The 22,179-nt window shown below is 39.7% G+C and overlaps 1 protein-coding gene across 2 annotated transcripts in view; it reads left to right on the top strand.

The window, feature by feature from the left end:
• The window catches only part of LOC105456010 (serine/threonine-protein phosphatase 4 regulatory subunit 1-like), a 127,351-nt gene that overhangs the window by 19,932 nt on the left and 85,240 nt on the right, over positions 1–22,179 (top strand). For both annotated transcript variants that reach the window (XM_011699779.1, XM_011699786.1), the window contains one exon: positions 4,288–4,471. In XM_011699779.1, coding sequence (XP_011698081.1) covers positions 4,288–4,471 — 184 coding nt within the window. The remainder of the gene's footprint in view (positions 1–4,287; positions 4,472–22,179) is intronic.

Raw genomic sequence — 22,179 nt, forward strand, 5'->3', positions numbered from 1 at the left:
AATAATAATATGGTAATATGTGCCACCATTGTCAAACCTTTTTTCAAATTATACTTACGTATTACCAATAATTAAATTAAATCACATTTATTATTTATTAAAAGATACAATAATTAAAACGGATAATAATTATTACTTAAATTATAACGAATTAAACTTTAGATAGATGCTCTTGTCATTGTCATTTTAATGTTATCAGATTTATCGCAAAATATTAATATAAATGCATAAATTAAAGATTGTTGAAATTATATAATAATTTTCCGTCGAGATTTTGGATATATTTGCGATAGTCATTATTTCGCGGATGTTAAGAACGTTTAGCAAAAGACTACATATGTGCTACCGAACGAAAAAGGTGTCGTAGATCTCGGTGGTCGTGAAACTGGTCGGCGTTAGGCAGTCTGGATATATCGAGGCGCGAGAGAAGGGTCTTCCTCAGGTTCTCCGGCTTCGATCCAGACGGGGACGACCTCTCCCTCGCCGGAGGAAGGAAGGAAGGACGGACGGAAAGAACCGAGCTAGAGAGGCCGGTGAGAAAGAGAAAGAGAGAGAGAGCGAGAGAGGAAGAGAGTGAGGGGGGTGCACGCATGACCCTGAACCCAACCGCCGTGGCACCCAACCCCCGGTACAGGGGTGCGAAGCCTCGGGAGAGAGAGACGCAGGAGAGAGAACTCGAGATAGAACGGACGAAGCAAGGGCGGAAGAGAGGAGACTACGGTGGGCGAGGGGAGACACCGTATATACGAAGAAGAGAGAATAGAAAGAGAGAGGGAGGGAGGGAGAGAGAGAGAGAGAGAGAGAGAGAGAGAGACTACGCCGTCGAGAGAGAGTATAGTTCCCGAGATCAATACTCCCGCGTCTTGCGATCATTCATCTTGCCACGCCCCTCTGCTCTCTCCACACATTTCCTGTCTTTCTCGTTCCCTTTCGTTTATCCCCCTTTCCCCGTTTCTCTCTTTCTCTCTTTCTCTCTCTCCCGCTCGCTCTCGCTCTCTCATTCTCTCCTGCTCTGTCTGTCTCGCGTCTCCCTTTTCTCACCCTCCGCGGGCCGCGATCTTCATCCCTCTGGTAGCACCCCTCATAGTCGTGGTCGCCGTCATTTGGCGCCCAATCGTGGCGCCTAATACGAATGGAGCAAAGGGGAGAGAACTTTCCGAAGGTCGCAGGAGAGAGGGAAATCCTAAAGAGAGAGAAAGCGTGATAACGCACAAGGTGGTGGCTCCGGTTTCCTACGCACTGACTATGCGCGGTTTCATGGGAAAATTACAATTTCTTAGATTCGAAATATTCAAAACTGTATTTATTTTAGATGATTAATGTGCATTATTTAATGCACTCATTAATACTGTTTTAATTCTGCGATTGTTATTCGGGTTTATTGAATTTAGTATTTGAAAAAATCAGTATATATAAAAAATCAGTATGTATCGACATATCACATATGTTATGGGAGAAGGATCCAGTTTGAAAATGTTCACAAAAGATTTATATAAATACGGAAAACGGACAAGAGACAATTTACATGAGTTTAATCAAATTGTTCTATATATTTATTGTAAATTTAATTTTCTGTAATTCTCATGAATTTATGAAAATGATATATTTTATAATCCAATATATTTTAGAATGATTATAATGGAATAATATAATTTTAGAGTGTGCTCTTTAATTTTTGGTAATATTTTACGTGAATATTAAACTTTTATTATATGTAAAATATAGAGTTAAAAGATTTTATTACACACGGGATTAAATTAAACACTAGCTGTTCAGTAACTCGGAGAAGAAAATATTTGTTATGTGAAAAGACAAATAATGTGAAATAAATTTTTCTCAATCGCGGTTATGTGCTTTTTGAGACAACCTATTTTGAATACGAAATTACGCGCGTCTATTTATGTATTATATTACAGCATTTTGTGAATATCTATTGATTATGTAAAACACTTGATAAAATTTGTTTACGTGATATTGCATATTTATTATGATATCGGGGATACTGTTGTCAGTTTCCATTGATCTCTCGACATGGATATATGGTATGACAAATAGAAATAAGCTCCGAGAACGCTTACAAACAGATGATAACGGTAATATTTCTGTTTAATATCCCGTAATATAACTGTTTCTAATTATTATTAAGAAATTAATTCAGTCGGTGTGCAAATATCATATAAGTATAACGAAACTGAAGTAACTACTTTCATATTTAGAATAATCCTCTTTAAGAAACAACATTTATTTTATATTTCTTATTTGCCTTTTCACAAGAAATTATTTTCTTGCCGATTATAACACGGTTTACTGGACATCTCATACATAGATTATTATCAGAAACGGGAATTGTGTAACGAAAATAACAGTTCATGAACAATACAACGGAAGTAAGGCCAAGAAATATTTTCCGATTTATAGTATTGTAAAAAAATGTGCATGGCGCGTTGAACACGATTTGAATGAATCTTTGGAGCCAATCTCTACCTCTTTTTTTTGGCCGGTAACACCGATATATTGAAAGAGTGAGTACATCGGAGAATGTATAACAAAATGAAGAGAAAATAGTTTCGAAACAGGGGGATATTCGTTTTAGATAGAAAAGCTCGTAGATCCGATCGAATCCTGCGATAAAAGAGAGTTTCCACAATCAGATAGGTAAAAATATCAAATGAGAAATCGATGTATCGATTCTCCTTCCGGTATCTAGTACCGAGTTTGCTTTCTTCTCGTTTGTATTTTTTTTCCATCTTCTTCCGATGACTTACCGAAGCAACTCGTGTTGTTTTATTTTGCTTCTTCCATTTCCGCCTTTGCCATATATTCTTTTAAGAATATCGAAGGAGAGAGGAGATGAGTGCTTTAAATGAGAATAATTCACATTTTGGAAGAATATACGACAAGCAGTGTTAAGAGATAAACCATATATAGTTATTAATTATTCGAGAAATTATCAAAGATTGAAACCTGTGTAATTTTAGCAAGTCTATTTCCTAATACTGTAAATACCAAAATATATCCTTTATTTTTTGTTTGTTTGACGCTATTATGATAATTTCTCTGTATTTATAATATCGAAATTATCCTCGAATTATGATTGACAAGTATTTTATTGAAAGAATAACGAGAACAGATGATTACATTTCTCTCTTTCATTTTTAGTAATTTTATAATAATTAAAACATCAAATATAAGCAAAGTTGAAAATAATTAAATTTTATATTTTTTTAAAATCTGTTTTTTATACTCATTATTTATGAAACTCATGCGAGTAACTTCTGTCATTAGAGAAATGTGGAATGCCCTGTACGAAATTTTACATAAGCGCAAGAATTAACCTAATTGGAAGCTCATAAGCTCAAGTGTAGTCGTTAAGCTGCATGTGTTAACCAAAAACTGTTTGTCCTAGTTCATTGCCTTTCGTAACTTCGCTAAATAGATAGTTCAGAATGGAAAAAGAAAAGATCAATAGAAATCAATACTAAGCGGGAGCGTGAAGGGCGGCGAGAAAAATCAAACGGGGGCATTGCAGGGCAGGCGAGATAGAGGATATCGAGGAAGAGCGGAGATTTAAGTAGGGCCGAGCTCCTTCAAAGTCTCGGGGATGTCCGTGATATCTTCTCCTTTGAATCGTTTCCTTGCTGCTATCGCATCACCTGTCGCTGCCATCGTGCTCGTTACATTCGCCGACCCTTCCGCCGCCAGTGGCTTCGTTCTTCATGGCGGATAGAAAGAAATCGAATTACGGGCGGAAGGCGTACGATCTGTCTGCGATCGATTCGGTCATTCTTCCGAGGTCAATTTGTTAAGAAATCATTTTTCCAATAGATTGTTTCACCGCGCGCGCGTGTCTCGCGCGGAAAATTACTTAAAAATTTGTACGCTTATTTTGGGAAATAGAAACAGTAGGTACATTTACGCTAAAATTAGTTAAAAAAAATGTAAATACCAGTTGTATTTTCATTATTGTGATTGAACAGCGTCCGACTCAGAAATTATTTATAGCATGTTATTTGCGTAGCAAATATATATCTGAGCTCGCTAAGATTGAACTGTTTCTATATTCAAATCTATTTGTAAAGCTGAATGATGACAATTTCGATGAAATTGATTTTATCACATTATAAAAGATATTCTGATTATTTATAAGATACGATTAATATACCCCGTCTCTTATATAAAAATTCGCATGTCACAGCTTTAATTCGCTAAACGAAAATCAATCCCCCCGTATATCTCCATATATTTTACGACATGGTTTCATTAATTCTGAATCTATCGAATGTGCAGCAATGGAAGCCGAGGATGACGAAGAGTTCAATGACAGTAATCCAAGCACGTCGAGCTCCAACGAATCCAGAACCGATGTTTGGGACGGTGTCGGGGGCGGGGGTGACGAAGGCGGGGGAGACGAACAGCTCCTTCAAATCAACCGGCTGCAGCATCACGCCAGCTCGGAAAGGAGCTTCGACCGGTAAGTAGCTCGTTTCGTCCTCCAAAAGTCCGTCCATTTATGTTGTATGACTTTATTCCTCTCGCTTTGGCAAATCCTTTACGATATATACGGAAATAAGCAAGTGTTGGCCGTATAACTTAAAGCTAAGTAAAGAAAAAAAAAAAGATATACACGGAGCTTCCTCTCAGCGATCGTGACGTTCGCATGGAAAAAGACCGAGAGTACGACGATCTACATCGTGCGAGAGATCGCTGTCGATCAATCCGTATAACGCATAGCGTAGATTACGTCGATGTGTCGCTATGCAACAGCATTTATTATACCTTCCGCTTTGCCCGTCATTATTTTGCGCTTTACCGTGATCCTCTATTCAGTCTCACGATTACGTATTGAATAATTAATAATTCATTTACGCTCGATACCACAGTGGTCCAGTAGTTCTTTTGATGACTGGAGATATATGAAAGAGTGTACATTGTATTTACAGTATAATTATATAGCGAGCGGTGCAGCTTACTCAAAGTAGGTAAAACCGAAAACAATTCCGACAATTCCGTAATACCGACATCAGTAGACAGGTCGTTATTATCATTAACATATGAAATTACAGTACTATCATATTAGTTACAATGCAACTCAGTATAATAGTTACTGGAAATTATTTGAATTAGTAAAATATACAGCACTTTTAAGTAATTGCTATGTGATATGGTATACGCGTAGGTAGTACAATATTTTTATCTTAAAATTGATTAGAGAGAAAATTGTTTAAACACAGAAATTACTGACTATAGAATACTACTGATTACAGAAGCAATAATTTATTTCAAGCCAAATCACCTCGTAAATTATCTCGTAAAATTATTCTTTGTAAGATGATATTTTATGTTTATTGTGATGGATAAAAATTAAAACGAAATATAACGATATATTCGTTTAGAAGGTTCTAATGATGTCGAACCGTGGCTCTTGAAAATCATTTTGTCCCCTTTCAAGCTTCTTTTCTCGCAAATTGTCAAGTGAGTTTAACGAACTCCCCCCGTTGGAAACGCCGTGTTTTCTTCCAATTTCTTCAAATGCTTATTCTTAGTCTCGTACCCTTCCGCCCGACGGCTCATATCGGCGCGGACAGAATTCGCTCGAACGTATTACCTACTACGAGAAGAAGAAGAAGAAGAAGCTGCTATGCACGATTCGGACGTTGTGAGCGCGGACTAGCCAAATATACACGGTGCGTCAGCGTCGCGGCGCGCGGCGTCGCGTCCTCCCTTCTCTGCGCCGTTTCAACTGCCGGGCGCCTCGTTTGAGGTCATCGTCATCCGGCCTCTGTCGCTCTCTTTCCCGTACATGCGACCATCCCCGCCCTCTTTCTCTTTGCGGTATCCTTTATACCGTCCTTTCCCCTATCTGTCTCTCTCCCTTTCTCGCTCTCTCGTTTTCTTCATTTGTCTTCGCTCTCTCGTTCGGGGCATTCGGACGCGTCTCGGATGAGCGAACTTTGAAGCAAGTATACGTGGGTACGCTTCTATGTTCGCAAACACGAAATCACCCAGGATGTTATCACTGCAAAATTGAGGAATCGATGCAAGGATGGCTGCAGATGTCGAAATATGAAAGCCTTTTTTTTAAATATTTATTTTATATTTTTATATTATACAAGCGCAGAAATTACTGTATTCTTTACTTCGCATATTGTAGGTAATCTCATTAATGGCGTAATCTTTCACGGTGCTTTGATAATATTTTTATTAATTATTGTGCATTAAGAGAAATGATTAATGCATTTGACATTGCGAGAAATACAAAACGGACGGATATTTTCATTATAAAACTAATTTTCAGAATAAATAACGCTTTAACATGTTTCACACACACATTTCTTAAGCATTCAAGTATTTTACCGACTAGATGAAAATCTCTGTGACCTTATTAAAAATTCCAGGAATTATTACGCGTATATATAACTGTAGGAAAAATATAAATCTTCTACGGTAGAAGAGTTTTCGATTCGCCTCGCGGTTAAGTGGACCTAGGCAAAAAGCGGAAATAGCGTGCTGCCCTACTCGCCGGTGAAACCGCCGTTGTTTTTTCGCAAACTGTAGTCCATGCACGAGATCGTACTTGTGAGAATATTAGCATACGCGATCGAACATAATCGTACCTTCCACGAAAAGATGTATCAAACTTTCAAGAGAAAGATCGCGTCTTGATCTTAATTCATGTTATCCAAAGTATTGTTCAAACCCTCCTTCAGCGTTCACGAAGTAATATAAGAAAAATGTGGTTGTAAAAATGAAGAAGTACAAGAAGATGTATATTTAAATATAGATGTATGTGATGTGTATAGTTGAATAGCTTTTTTTACATACTTTTAAACATACATTTAAAGTAAATTATAGTAATGACATTTCCTCAATACAAGTCGATCAAATTAATGATTCATCTTTAGATCGACAGCAAGAAGATATTTCTTGTGGATCGTAGTTGCGTGTCGCCGGCTGCTCCAATACGCCGCAACATGTAATTAAAGGCGTGTTTCGTAACCGCTCACGCGTTCTTGAACGATTACCCACGGTTAGAGGGATAACGCGCGTGTATTACTGCGCTCGCAGGATTCCATCGTGTAGCCGTGTAGTTTCTTCCGGTGTATATGAGCCCGGAAGACGTCGGGTTAACGCAGAAACCCCAAGATGTTGTCGGCGAACGAAGAATATCGTAGGCACTACCGTACGCTCGCTCTTCCTCTCGTGGAACTCACGGTATTAAATTCATTTTTCCACGTAAAAAATTAATACACGGTAAAAGCGCACGCGAGCTAATATTAATATTAAACCCCCGTGGCGTATCTCTTTATCTTGAAAGCGTTTTCGCGCGAAGGCATATCTTCCTGACACTTTGATCTTTATTCGCATCGCTTAACGTTAAACGTGACCGCTTGACTTTAATCCTGTGTTTACCTCGCATATACCACATCAGATGACATGAATAAAATTCGTATATATACGCATACTAAATTTACCGCTAAAACGCGCGACGTGGAGCATACGATTCTTTGTTCTTGTACGCCATTAACGCGTTATACGCTTATTCCGGTTGAACCGAACTATCTGTTATGTCGGGACACAACCTGGCGGGGTCTCTCTTTTCGGAGAAGCGAGAATTGTTGATGAGTGGAATCATCATCGGCGACCGTTCTCTAGACGGGCGCTTAGGCACTTTCGACGTCGCGACGCAGTTCCGTGAAACGCGCGTCACGCGTGCATGGGAAATATTTCGGAATACCGAACGGGTTAAGAGGGGCGACGGGTCGGCGCGACGGGTTTGTCCGGATGGGTATACGCCGCCGTGTGCGCGTACGACACCGACCGGCAGACGAAACAAAATACTGCTAAAATTAATCCGGGCCTTAGGTCATGTCTGCAAGGAGTCTAGACGACGACGACGACGACGACAACGACGATGCCCGAGGACGACGCGACTCGCCGCCGAAAGTGGACCGAAGCGTGTGGGCGCGATACTTTAACTAGTTCTGGTATTTCCACACATTTCCGACTTCCTGCTACGCCTCCCCGCTCGTGCACCGCTCGTTTCTGTCCCTTCTTTCCCGCTATATTTATTACACTGTCTGCTCCTTTCCTGCATTAGGGTCGTTGCTTGTCTGGAAAGTTGGGCGGAAATATACGGGATATTTTCCTTCTCGTCAGCAGCAAATCGAAAGATTTTAATAAGTTAACGAAACTTTATGATTTTATTATTGGTTATACGATAGACATGAAATATCACGCTTACATTAAGAATTTATATTAAGAATTAAGTATTTTTTTGAAGAAAACAAAAAAAAAGCATATAATCGAAAAAGTTTGATAGTGTTTCTCAGAATGAGAAGACGTTTCTGTAATCTCATTTCGATTGAATGCAGGAAGTTTAAAAGCGGAAAATAAAAATTAAAAGTATGTTACACGACAAACGCGAACAAATATTGTTTTCGCATTATCCATGCCATCCTGCTTTTACTCTCTGATATTTCAAATATATAAGCACATTTCTTTATCATTTACAATTTTATTTTAACGGTACTATCAGGGGCGAAGTGAAATTTATATTTCCACGGTTCTTCGGTTGTTGAAATTCAATACTTTGTCAGAGAGCTTTAGAGATTCATCTCCTATGAATCTGTAAGTTATGTAAAAGTCGCTTATGTAAATTTAATCGACGAAGCACTTTTTATTTATTTAACTTTTTATCCATATCCATTAATCATACAATTTACGAAGCATTACGTACAATTCCTCATCTCCCCGTAAAACCGCTCTGTATCTACATTAAGAAATGTCGTTGCACTTGTATTTACCGTTGCTGTTTCCAACGAGAGATTCTAATTCTATTATAAATCGCCGTTGGTAAGCCACGAAAGTCCTTTATCGCAGATTACAACCCTCTAACGCGCACGCCACGAATTCGATTTGCGCTGTTAGTTGATGTGAGTCAGAAACGTCGAAATTTGGTTTGACTGGGTCGATCCCGGCATGCAGTCGAATATTTGCCGTGTCGTGTGCCTCTGTTGCCACTGCGGAGAACAGATAATACGGACATTGTTCAATGTGAACACAGCTTTCGGCCAGATGGCATGATTTTCCGATCGTTCACTCCGCTTTTTCTTCACCCGCTATTGATCGCTCACTCCCGCTTTTCATTTGCAAAATTATTACCCCCGATGAGAAATTGTGGATTATACTCGTTAGGAAATGTCATTTATTTATTTATTTAGTCATTTATTATGTTGTTTGCACGAATTGAATCATTACGGAAATCGAAACAGTTGACTTCGTAAAAGAGGCGGAAATAAAAATGATACAACAGACAAAATATTATTTACCGTTCCAAGAAATCGCTGTTTTATTATGCATGCAGTTTTATTATTTATGATGTTGGTGTCCGAGTTCAATTAGCAAAAATAACCATTTGTCATAGCTATCGCGTAGATAGGTTGTTCATAATAATTGTAAATCAATACTGAATTAATATACTTTAGCATGGTATGTGGGTGCAATTTTGGTTAGATTTTAAGAATTTTAACTCACTTTTAAGGGTAGAGATTGGGCGGGTTACGGATTCGGTAACGTCACCTTTAATGGCACCATGATTGCATGATGTTGCGCGACGTAAAGTAACGAAAGAGAGAGCACATTGGCCGATGCGAATTTTCTAGCACGGTAAACATTGCATTATTGTGTGTCAATATGTTGCATGCGTAAATAACTAAAATATTTACCACGACGCGTAAAAAAAAATGACAGCTCGTCAATAATGCGTGTTCGCAGCTCATAATGCGAGAGATCGTGCAACAGGGAGATTGTTTTTCCAGAAATTGCAGTTGAGGGGGGAACAAAAAAAAGGAGTTTTATAATTTTCAGATTATGCAATTGACGATTGATTGGCAAATCAATCGAAGGAGGTGTAGACGAGTGCGTGCGAGGAATAAATAATCGCTCGTGCCGGCATTACCGGAGTGCCCGGAGTATCCGTAATTGCCTCCATCGAGAGGGTCTCGAAAGAAGTAATCTCGTAAAGCCGACCGAGGCACGCGCCCTACGCGCCCTATGACCATCTGCCGGTCTCGTTCCTTCTTCTCGTCGTTTTACCCGTCTTACCTACTACTAGCTCGCGTACTTTTTCCGCGCCTCTGCCTCCATTCGGAGGCGTAACCATCGTACGTTAATAACTTCTTAGGAACTTAGAGAGGCGCGAGACGAGCAGCGTGTCGTTCAATATGATATAGGTACCTTTAGACATCTGCCACGGAAAATGGTCATTAGGGCCCCCCTCGCCTCATTAATGGTGTCGCGATAATACAGAAAACGCAAGCTGGTGAACTTTTAATAACGCGCACTCGTCCATGCCGGATTATTGCTCTACTCGCTCGCTCGTAGCCGCGTCCTTCCGTGAAAATTTTTCGTTTACATGCGCGAATGTGTGCGAACATCTAATAACACGCTTGTTCAGGCTATTCATTTCATTCCCAAACATTTACATCTAAAAAAGAGGGTACTTATTGTTTCGAGAAAATGAAATTATTGCACATGCATAAATATGTTTGTGTTTGCATAATAAAAAATCAAATAGAGTTTTATAAAGTTACATATTTATTTATTAAAGAACAATTTTTCTCTTTACCAACTGAATTCTAAACTATAATTAAATTAAAATTTTATAGTTTAGAATTTGGAAATAAATCTTAATTTAAATTTTAGTTCAATCGGTTGTTCGAATAAGAGTTATCGCAGAGTGGTATTGTAAAATGTTCTGGAGAGAGTCTTGAAAAAAATGTGCGTGACTACTTTTTCGATGCAATGCGCCGACCAAGGAGGGATTAAGGGATCGCCGGATCGACGAGGCTAACGAAGAGGAAGCTGCGGCGAGGGTAGCGCCAACGGAAACAGCTACGAAAACAGTCGCGTCACCGCTAGCAGCCGGCTTTTAGGTCTTTGCTCTCTCGTGCAACTTCTCGCTTTGTGTCTGTCCCGTTCGTCTCCTCTGTTGGCAGGGCCGGGTGTTTTTCGAAATGTCAATTAAAACATTCGATCTTCATAACAAGAGAATTACCTATATCAATGCTATCATGAGTGAATGCAAAAACAAATTTATCGTGACGCGAATATCGCCTTTGCATGATTAGAATGGAACTTTTTCTGTTTGTTGTCATATCACCGTGTTTTGAATGCATTAAGCATTATGACGATTACTTTTAACGGAGTTCTTATGCACACAAGACATTTTTCTTAATCTTTCTTTGAAATAAAAATTACATATTTTTTTAAATATGTAATTTCTTTAATATTATAACAACGAAATAAAATTTCTGTAAGTGAAAGAAAAACTTATTATCGCAAACATAACTATTTTATTTTAAATACAAGTGCTATAATATTTCAATTCATATAACATTTTAAAACGAAATTAATTTTATTTATTTAATATTATTACGATACAGTATAATAAATATCATTAAAATTATGAATATTAAACTTATAGGTATTGTGTTTATTGTACACAATCATGAAAGTTAATTATAAATAGCAGTTAAAGATAATTACTTTCTAAATCATTCTAAAAATTATTTTAATTACGAAGAAAGAAAATCTCTCTGCTACAGATTATTTTATTTTATAAAGAGACTCTCGATTACTTTTAATTAATTTTTGGAATATTAAAAAATACGCTTTATAACAATAGCTCATCAATATTTATAAAATATTGATACCACTTTTAGCATCCAAGTGAATGTTAGTCCTAAAATTTCAAAATATCTAACGGTATAATTTAAAAATGTATTGTTTCTTTCTGATATCGATGGTACCCCCTATCTTTGAAACCAAAGGCCTCGGGTGCTCTACACTCCGGTTACGGCAGTGGCTGCCTGTCTCTCTCCACATCCTCCGCACCACCGGCATCGCCGGGAGTAATCCGTGTGCATTTACGACCCTTGCTGCGCGCACGGCCGTAACAACGTGCATGCGTGTCGGTGAGGGGCAGGTGTGTACACTCGGGTAGAAACGAGACTTATTCGTGGGGAGAGAGAAGAGCAATGAAGAGAGAGAGAGAGAGAGAGAAAGATGGAGTACAGAGGGAGGAGAGGAGGAGTAGCGCGTGCCGCCGTCGACCATCCGGAGGCCAGGTGTAGCCTTTATCCATTTTACTCGCGTTTGTTACCCTCGGACCTCTACGATTCCGATGCACCCTCTGGGTCTCGCCGCTTCTGGGGTGCCCTTCAGCCGACACGAGTGTGCGGGGAAAGCGAGAAAGAGGGAGAGGGAGAGAGAGGAGAGGGAAAAAGAAAGAAAGAGAAAGGAAAAGAGAGAGTTGCAGCGACCGACGACCAGCGTTCCTTCGGAACACTGTGGCTTCGAGATGCGAATTTACACGCTGCGCCCCTCGCAAACACGCGCGCGAACGATGCCCCCGTGCTATTGTGCGTTTTTATTTCTCCCATTTAAATCGTAATGTTTAATTCGTAGTCTATGTAGATTTGTAACACGTCGCGTGCGTTTCTCTAGCTATGCTACTGGCTACGATTATGAATTTCGTTCAATTGCAGATGACTTTGTAGGAATAAATTCAAGCGACGCATTTGCATTGAATGGAAAACATTATTTTTTTATTATATTTCTAAAAACATAGAAATATATTCATAATATAGAAAATTAATATGAAAATGTGTGTATGGATCACAAATTAACATAGTCATTTAAAACACTGAAAATAAATAATATAATGAACGAGCACAAGAATCAGCAGTTTTACTTAATGCGGTTTAAATTGGAATCTGTCTCAGACAGTTGATATGTTTGATAACGAGATTATGACGGCGCCGTTCTATAGTTTCACCGGAAGATTGTAGGAAATAAACACCATCTAGAATTTCAAAAATTCACTGCAGCTGTCGTGTCTGACGCGATCGACGAGTCTAATCCTAGAGCAACGTGAGAGGGATAATCACACTCCCTTTCGTCGTCCTTGTCGTCGTTTCCCCTGTTCATCCCCTTGGAGCGGCACACGCCCACGCGGAAATGACGCCCACCCCGGAGTAATCTACGTGACCCCCAATAACGATCTCTTCGAAGAGCGTTCTTGCAACGATGTTGCCGATTTTCCTCTCAATTCCGGCGCACTACTTATCGAACGCGAACTTTAATTCGAAGATTTTAAGAGCGTGAAAGGGAAAAGGAGTTCCTATTTGTCAATATATGCATTTAATTATTGAACTACATAATTATTTGTCCGTTATCGTTTGACTTTCCATGACGTTTCCATGCAATAAATCGAGGTATTGTCTAGCAGAAAAAATATTCGCTATTATTGCTCGGTAGAAATGACGTATGAAATAGTGCAGTCATATTTCACAATTAATGACCAACGTTAGTAATAGACACTGATTCTATAAATTTATCGCTACAATGTAAGATAATATCAGTATACAGTATAAGATAAGTTATATGTATTAAAGGTAAAAGTAGTATCAAAGTGAATGATCCTGTTAAAGGAAGGCATGATTTCACCGCGTTTCCTGATAACGTTAAGCTGACATCGACGAATTCGCGATATTTTTCTTTTTAATTACGTTACTACGATACTAGGATCAACATCTTTCATCGGTTATTTCGCAAACGTTTCATGATTGGGACAACGTTAAAGAACTTTCCCCAGAGAGAAGTACGACGGCGACGATGACGACGACGACGACGACGACGACGACGACGACGACGACGACGAAAGCCTTTTGACGTGCATTAAACACGGCAACTAAGTGTTTCTTCATGGTGTTCGTTCTCCGCTATCTCTTTCTACTTTTCTCTCTTGGTCGCACTGACGGAACTCTCGGGCTATTTCATCCTCCCGGTCCTCTCAGAGGATGAAATAGCTCGACCGAACCTTTTATCAACGGCTATCCTGGAAAACTGGTGGTTACGAGTACCATTTGAGAGTCACTTTCGGAAATAAAAGAAGTTTGGGAGACCAGGACGGGGAAAAAAACTTTAGACAGTTATTTTGAGTATCACTTAGAGCTTCTGAGAGACGCAACACAAAGAGAAGCGTCAAGTCGCTAATTAGGAAATTCGCGCGGTTTACCTTTGTCCGATGGATGAACCACTAAATGAAAACTTATATGATGATACTTGGATATTGCAAATGTTATATATTCAAAATTTAACGTATAAGATTTAACGGAAGTCGAGCATTTTAACATTTTAACTTTAATAAACTTCTAAATTTATTTGCCGTTTCTTTTTTTTCTTTGTCTTTACTCGTAATATGATTGAAAATAATATAATATATTTTTGAGAGATTTTGTTTGATACTTTCTCGAGATGTTTGATAAGATTTCTCGCATAATATTATAGTTGATTCGTTGATATATTAGACGGGGTTCAACGCCACGGCCGGTCCTTCTTCGAAAAAGAACAGAGGCGAGGCGATTGGTTATCGTGTTACGACGCTAGGCTCGCGTTAAATCCGGTAACTGAATATATCTCTGCCCAATCGCTGTCAAATGCTCGACAACGATCGAATTTGTCCAACGAGGCATACAGCTTCTGGCGCTCTCTTTTTTTCACTTTTATTCTTCTCTCTCTTCCTCTCGGTTCGCCACTCCGCTACCAAAATATATCGGTGTAACGGGTGTTTGCGATTGCCACCCACACCACCTTCAACGGATTGACGACAAACGCATAAAAATTTATTTGAAAATTATAATAATTTTTTTACTTTGAATCTTCTGAAACATTTGATGGATTTAGTTTATTTTGGGAAGTTGATTTTAAATTATCTTTTCTTAGACTTTACGTTTTATCAAAGTATGCAATAAAATATGTAGTTTAGAGGGAAATTCGTGTTTTACTTTAAAAGAGTATCCGTCTGTAAGACCGTTGATCGCATCACTGCGGGTTACAGTGAGTTACAGTGGTATGAGTCAGTCTGTTGCACCCGGAGGAAGACAATCGCGCGGCAGGTTCTTAATTGCCGTTGGCACGGGGAGACTGCGGTAGAGAGAAAGAGAGAGAGGGTAACAGAAAGAGAGGCCAATCGCCGCCGTCATGCACGTTCGCGTTTCTGCACGCGCTACGAAGGAAGAAGTCCAGGTGCGAAGTGTGTCCCACCCTCTCCCCCTCGAAGCGTCTAACCACCTTTCGACCGGCACCTCTCGTACGGCGCGCAATCGGTAGCGGGGTTTTTGGGGGAGAGAGAAGGAGAGAGAGACTTCGGGAAGGAACTCGGACGCGGCGAAGGGAAGGTGCCCGGGGACGACGGCTCGTTTTAAGGACGCAGTGGGCCCCTCCGGTGCCGCGCCGCGTGCCCCGTAGGTCGAGAAACGCGACGCGTCGAGACGCGTCGGAGAATGGGGGGAGGAGAGGGACTCTCTCGACAGGGCGGTTTGTGCTGCGGCTGTGCCTCGCGCGCGCGGTGAGGCAGCTGCAACTGCTCGCGAGATACGCCTTAGATCGTCGTGGCACGAGCCTTCACGGCATGTGTTTCCTTCAGTTTCCTTCCCGCTTCCTCACTCGTTTCTTTCTCCTGCCTTTTGCTCCATCCCCTCCTACGTCTCTATCCATTTGCTCTTTCATCTTTCTCTCTCTCTCTCTCTCTCTCTCTCTCTCTCTCTCTCTCTTTCATCGTTGTTGACATTATCTTGAATATATATGCCATAAATTTTTCTCAAATACAGCTTCATTTCGGAATTAATGAGGCAACATAGAATATAATTTATTGTAAGCCTTTGCTTTCCTCTGATAAAAGAAAAATATGTTGTTATAAAAGCTCAGAAATTATCAATATTTTCAATGAGTCTACTAATGGAATCTTTTATTTCAATCAACTGCTGTAACACGCATAATTTGATCATATCGCATGTTACTAATTGAACTGGAGTAAGTGTCACATCTTACCACGTGCAGGATATATCTACTCAGAAATATTTTATTATCTCTTTTCGAGATAATATATAATAAACTAACGCAAATTGTGTGTTCAGAATGATAATCTAAGTCGTTGATGAGATCAAAAGGATAATATATAATAAACGAACGCAAATCGTGTATTCAGAATGTTAATATAAGTCGTCGATGAACGTTTGAAAAGGAAGGTAAAGACTACATTGCGAAAATTATACGATTGAATCGATCCCTTAAGTGAATTCTATCCTCTTTATCATATACGCATCTTTATCTTTTAATGCTTTCGTCATTATTTAATTAACAGCAGGATTCAGGTATCAGATGCTGATGATTGTACATTACATACTTCATTACCGCCAAAATAGTCCTTAAATATAGTGATTACGGGACAGCTCCCTGTGTACGAAAGGTATCGTTTTAATGTTTCTTTTAAGAAATAGCCAGGCTGATGGACATGTACGTCCAAGTTCTTTCTCGAAAACACCTTGTACGCCGTTTATTGATGTCGAGCACGCGACTACCTTCATTCGTAGCTAATGATCCCTATCGATAATGATGAGGTTACGCACATCCGAGAACTAGCATTATGTTTTGGACGTTTCACAATTGTAAAATTTGAATGTATTCTGCAGCCAATATCGAATTGATCCATCCTCTCTAAACTCGGTTAACATGAGATGTAACTGCGTTACAATTAATATATGAGAAACTATGAGAAATGAAAATTATTGAATATCTTCTTGTAATAAAATTTACGTAACTACATACAAAACAATTTTATGAGCAATGAAAAATAATGTGAGCATTTTATCAATTGAACTTTGAAGATTTAAAAAATATATAACAATATTGTACAGATTAAATTATTCGTATTTATCTTTGCAAAATTTTAATTAAAAGTTTAAGTTAATTAGCTCAGAATATTTAACGCTGAATATTAAAAATTATAACGGAAGTTCGACACATAATTTTGCGTATATTATATCCATGTATCTTGACTGAAATATTTTATCTATTCTGTGAGATATGGAATATATATTTATTCCTCTCTTCACGGATATCAAACCGGGAAAAATAAATGCACTTTTCCCCATCGCCGCGGCGGGTACTCTCGAGTCCCGGCACGAGCGTGTCACGATAAGAAAAAAATAAAAAATAAAATCAGGCCGAGTTACCTTTCTCTCCCGCTCCCTGCCCTCTTCCCTACACCTCGCGGTAGCATCTGCCGCGATGAAGTGATTTCTTAGTGCCGTGCACCTTTTTCCTCCCTCTTCCTCCTCCCTTTTCCGCGTAGCAGCGCGTGTATCGCTCCGGGGTGCTGGGCCCGATGGGCCCTATGGGTGGAACCGAGAAATTTAGATTAGGTAGGTGCAGGTAGCCAGGTTGCGTGTACGCCGCCAGTACACCTACTTTCTTACCTTTTCCCTCTCATTGCTCGACTCTCTGCCCATTCTCCACTCCGCCTGTGGACGCTCTCGATTTTTCATCGTCGCTCTGTCTATCGCTGTCTGTCTCTCTCTCTTTTTCGGCAAAGAAATTGACGAAGGAGCAACCGCTCGTGCCAGCTTCCTTCACGCGCGTACAAACGGCATTGACAGGAACCCGGGTTACCGTCGTTCGTATCGCAGCTGACACACACGCGCCACGTGGTTATCCAGCAGGCATCGCATGTCTGTATACAAGGTATATAGACTCACTTCCCGCACCCTCCTCTGGTTTACGGATCATCTTCCAGCACTATTGAGCCTGTTTCGTCTTCGCGAAAATTTGATTAAAACGCAATATTACGCCGCAATTTTTTGAACATTTCGAATTTAGTTTCTTAATTCTTGACAGAAAAATATTTAACTATATTCTGCTTTGTTTTATTTTTGTTTCTACAGATTATTGATCGTATTTTTTCATATAGAAATATTTTTGAATATTTCTTTTTATGTCATAGATTATTTTGTATGCTCCAGTTTTTAGAAATGTATCCCACTGTTCTCGAAAACTTTCTTTAAAATATACTTGAACCGTTAGGTCGATACAATAATAACTTATTTTGATTTATGATGTGCTAAAAGTATGAATTACACATGTTTACACATATTTAAATGCAATGTATGTATATATGTATATTGCATAAAATTATCCGTCGACTTTCGTGGGGATTGCTAGACAGCGCGTGTCCGATAAATATTTTCGATGCCCCGAGCACGCGTTTATGCGAGTGCCATGAGTTCGAGAGTGCGAGAAGGAATCTCTCTCGGACGGAGGGCTCGTTTCACGAAGACGCCAGGCGTAAGGGTCGATGGTTATCTGACTTCCTGTCCGTTCGTACGCCCTACGTGCTTTCGCGGTCGAGCGAAAGAGAGCGAGAAGGCGAGCCCGTGGAGAGGAGGAGGCGAACGAGTAAGAGCAATAAAAGCCCGGCCAAATAAATACAAAAGATAATCGACACCGCGCAGACAGTCGTGCGAGCAGCGGAGGCTCATCCCCCATCCACATTGCTCTTTTTTACTTTTTCCGTCCGACTGGCATCTGTCGGTTCTGCTAAGTCTCCGGCGAAGCAAGAAACGCATATTGCCGCCAAAAGCCGCGGCGCAACAGGAAAACAAGCCTCTCGTTTCGCCACAGGCGCGTTTATTTCGGTGTATTGCGGTAAATCGACGGGATTGCTCGCAAGAAAAGATGCAATAAACGGCGCGCGCGTCAATTTTACCTCGCAATAAAAGCTAATTTTATTATCCTTTTTAACGGAAGATAATAATTTTGTTTAAATATCTTTGTAAGTAATTCACAATTTTGTTCTCGTAATGTTGCACGTAATTTCTCAAATAAGTTGCATGCGGGGTTGCTTGATATATACATATACGCCGCCGGAATTTCGGCACGATCGTTAAGAGTCGCGTGGCCGTTCGATGCGTAGCGCATTTACATTTTTTACGTATTGCCACTTATTATGCCCGGGCCGAACGAAAGTGCCGAAGTATCTTAGTCGACGGCTCTAGAAAAAAGGAAGAAACCGAACGAAAAAAAAAAAAGATTACCACGACGAGAGAGAAAGAGCGAGATGGAGCGAGGGGTTGTGGAGTCCGGGCACGTGACCGGAAGGCGGGGGGCAAAACGGCGCACGCGCCATCGTCCTCCACCTGGCGCATCACCTGCTGCCCCCTGCTTAAGCCTCTCTGTCTCCATCTTCCTCCTCTCTGTCTCCGCTCTCCTACTCCTCCGCGTCTATCCTCGTTCTCTCCGGCCTCTCACTCCATCACCTTCGACTCTGGCCAACCCTTCGGCGTGTGTTGGGCTTTCTTCGCGAGCCATTCCGCTTCTCCCTCCTCCCCCCCCTGTTCCTCCCTAGCTGGCGGACAATATTAAGTAGCCGATGCAATGTACTCTCGCACATTGCGTTTAATTATGATGCGTGTTTTTATCTATTCCATACTTGTTCACGAACATTTAATACTCTTTAAATCGTACCTCAAAATCCAGGTGTTATTTTGAAAATCAAAATTAAACACTAATCTACCAATAAATCTACAAATAATTTTATAAAAAAGTTATAATTAGATTTGTCAGCAAAAGTTTGTTTTTTTCACGAGAAAACAAATAAAATTTTAATCATTCTGACATCACCCAGATATAATTTAAAAAAAAAATTATAACAATATTAAGATTTTTTCCAAATAGCGATATCTTATAGCATAGCGAGTTATATAAATTTCATGGCAAGAATCCGAGAGACACATAGCACGAGACTGGATAGCCCTTCTCTCGTTTCAACGGGAAGGGCAGGGGACATTAAATTAGTCGCGAGACACGAATTTTTCTATCTCACACATAATTAGCCAGCGCATAAGATGACTGAGCTCCTTGTAGGACGATGACGGTGACTCATAATGAAGATGACGGTGAACGTTGCGCAATTATTGAGTGAGTCAGGACACGCGCTGAGGGAAGCATGGCAGCGCCAGGTGACAGATGCACGAGCCTTCGGATGCTTTCCTATATACTTACAGGGTATCCTTAATGAGCGAATCCATTCGTAACACACATACACATAGCACACGGTAACGATAATGGGAAAAAACTTCGATCGATATTTAATCAAACGTGTCATTAGCAGTTGAAAGGGTTTTCGATACCTATCCATCTTGGATTATGATCGCGGAAGCGAGTTGTACGCGCTCCGTTTTTCCACGTTCGTGTGCACATAATTTTTCATCAATCACATCGTGCCGATTCGATAAAGCGGACTTGCAAGGATAGAAAAAAAAATCTGTTCAAACCACCCGTAGATTTTCTTATACGTTTTTACGATCACTATCACTTCTCTGATTATTATTCAGCTTTATTGTAACAGAATGAATTGCAAAAATTGTTTCTATCTATTTTCTCGCAATTAATCACATAATCCGAAATGATTGATATATTAAAGACCCTTAATTGACTTGCAACAAATATGTCTCGTTTTATTTACTCCGAAAGGAGGAGCGAGGATTAGATCTGGATCTAGAATCGATCCAGATGCTATAGCATATCAGGACAGGATCGCTTGATGATTGTGAAATTATCAAAAAGAGATCGGAGGACGCTGGACTATCGGACAATGACACGAGATCATTGTCCTGATCTCGACAAGCTGGCACGCCGGCTGCAACATCGATGCCAAATACGCCTCCTGCCAAATCGGTCTTCCGCAAACGCGACCGACAAATGTTGAAAAGAAAATCCTTGCGAATAGCTAGCGATGTTAATAATGGATGAGTGAGTCCTTCTACGTTTCTCCGCACGAGAATTATTTATTTTTCAACGAAGATTTAACGGCCCCTCGTACATATCTCTTTTTTTTCATCGGACGATTGGAGATTCTATCGTGAAATTTTTATTTTATCAATATTTATCCTTTTTTTACGCAACTAACATCGATTTTCTATTCTTTTTTTTGTTGCAGGTAAGTCTTCAGAAGTAGAAAATTTTTTGGATTTTTCGCGCGATTTCATCATTTTGGAAAACGTGAGTAACAGTTTATTAAATCAAAAAATTTGGGTTCCTTTGTCGAATTTGCTTGGTGGCCTATAAATGACAATCTCGGCACGCTTATTCACTGACGTTGAAAGTGAATGCGTTGGTCGCGGTTTGTACGTGGGAGTTCGTGTTATTTGGGTCGCATCGACTGCTCTCTCTTTCTTTCCTTTCCTTCCTGCTCCGCCGCCATACAGATACAGACGTGGTATATTACTCTCATCTCAATATACTCTTCCTTTTTCCATTTATCATTCCTTTATTCCTCCTCGTTAAACGTTCGCATTTGTAAACATTTATTTTGTAATTTTAGCGATTCAAAGGAGAAAAATACGTTGACACGGAAGAGTAGAGATGAAATTATTTTAGTATCGTTTCCTTTGACTATTGTTAAAAAGCATCGATTCACATTCGTAATATTGCTATTGACGTCAAGAAGACGAAAGAAGTGTATCGATATTTTTTATCAAGTATCCACGGCCGTCTCTGGTTCGCGAGTTTCTTCGTGCGGTAAGGTCACGCCGTACCGGTTGGTCGAGCTTGAATCGCCGTCGTTGTCGCCCGTTGTGAATGAATTCGTTATCTGAGAAAACGGTCGCGATGCTGTGAACCGTGCCGCGTAAGGTCAGCTGCGTCACGAGGCACGAAACGCAAGGGTAGAGAAACAGGCCGAGCACTCGGGAATTACGCTACGCACATACAGATATGTTCGTACGCTTTCGGTAATTTCTCATACAATTCTAATTAGTCTACTAACAATATATCTGAAATTCTAATCGCACGAGTACGTTAAAGGTACATATTGTCAAATGACAGATTACAGGGACTTTGAATACCGTCTTTCAAAAATTTGTGATTTATTTTTAGGTTCTGTTATCAACGTTAACATCTTTATTTCACGGTTCAACAATTTACTTTCGATTCAACCACTAACATGATATTTACCACTTTAATAGAAAATGAGAAATAGAAGTAATTATTTTATTGTGCGAAAAAAATTGTCACGTTCGTATTTATTATGTCAGTTAATTTCATCAATTAAGTAATTTTAGAAGTTATTAGAAAAAAAGCGAAAAACGCGGAAGTATAATTCGATATTTATATACTTCTACTCAATCTTCTGGAATTCTCGTACTCTATCTGCTTCACTCTTAGAAAAGACTTATTCGGTAAACTTATCAAGATCTCTCGTGAAATTACAAGTGCTGTGTAATTTGTAAAGTAAAGTATACGCACAAGATTCACTGCGTTAACCGTACGCAGGTCTTC

The sequence above is a fragment of the Wasmannia auropunctata genome, unplaced genomic scaffold, assembly GCF_000956235.1.
Source record: "Wasmannia auropunctata unplaced genomic scaffold, wasmannia.A_1.0 LD336106.1, whole genome shotgun sequence".
Classification (NCBI taxonomy): Eukaryota; Metazoa; Arthropoda; class Insecta; order Hymenoptera; family Formicidae; genus Wasmannia; species Wasmannia auropunctata.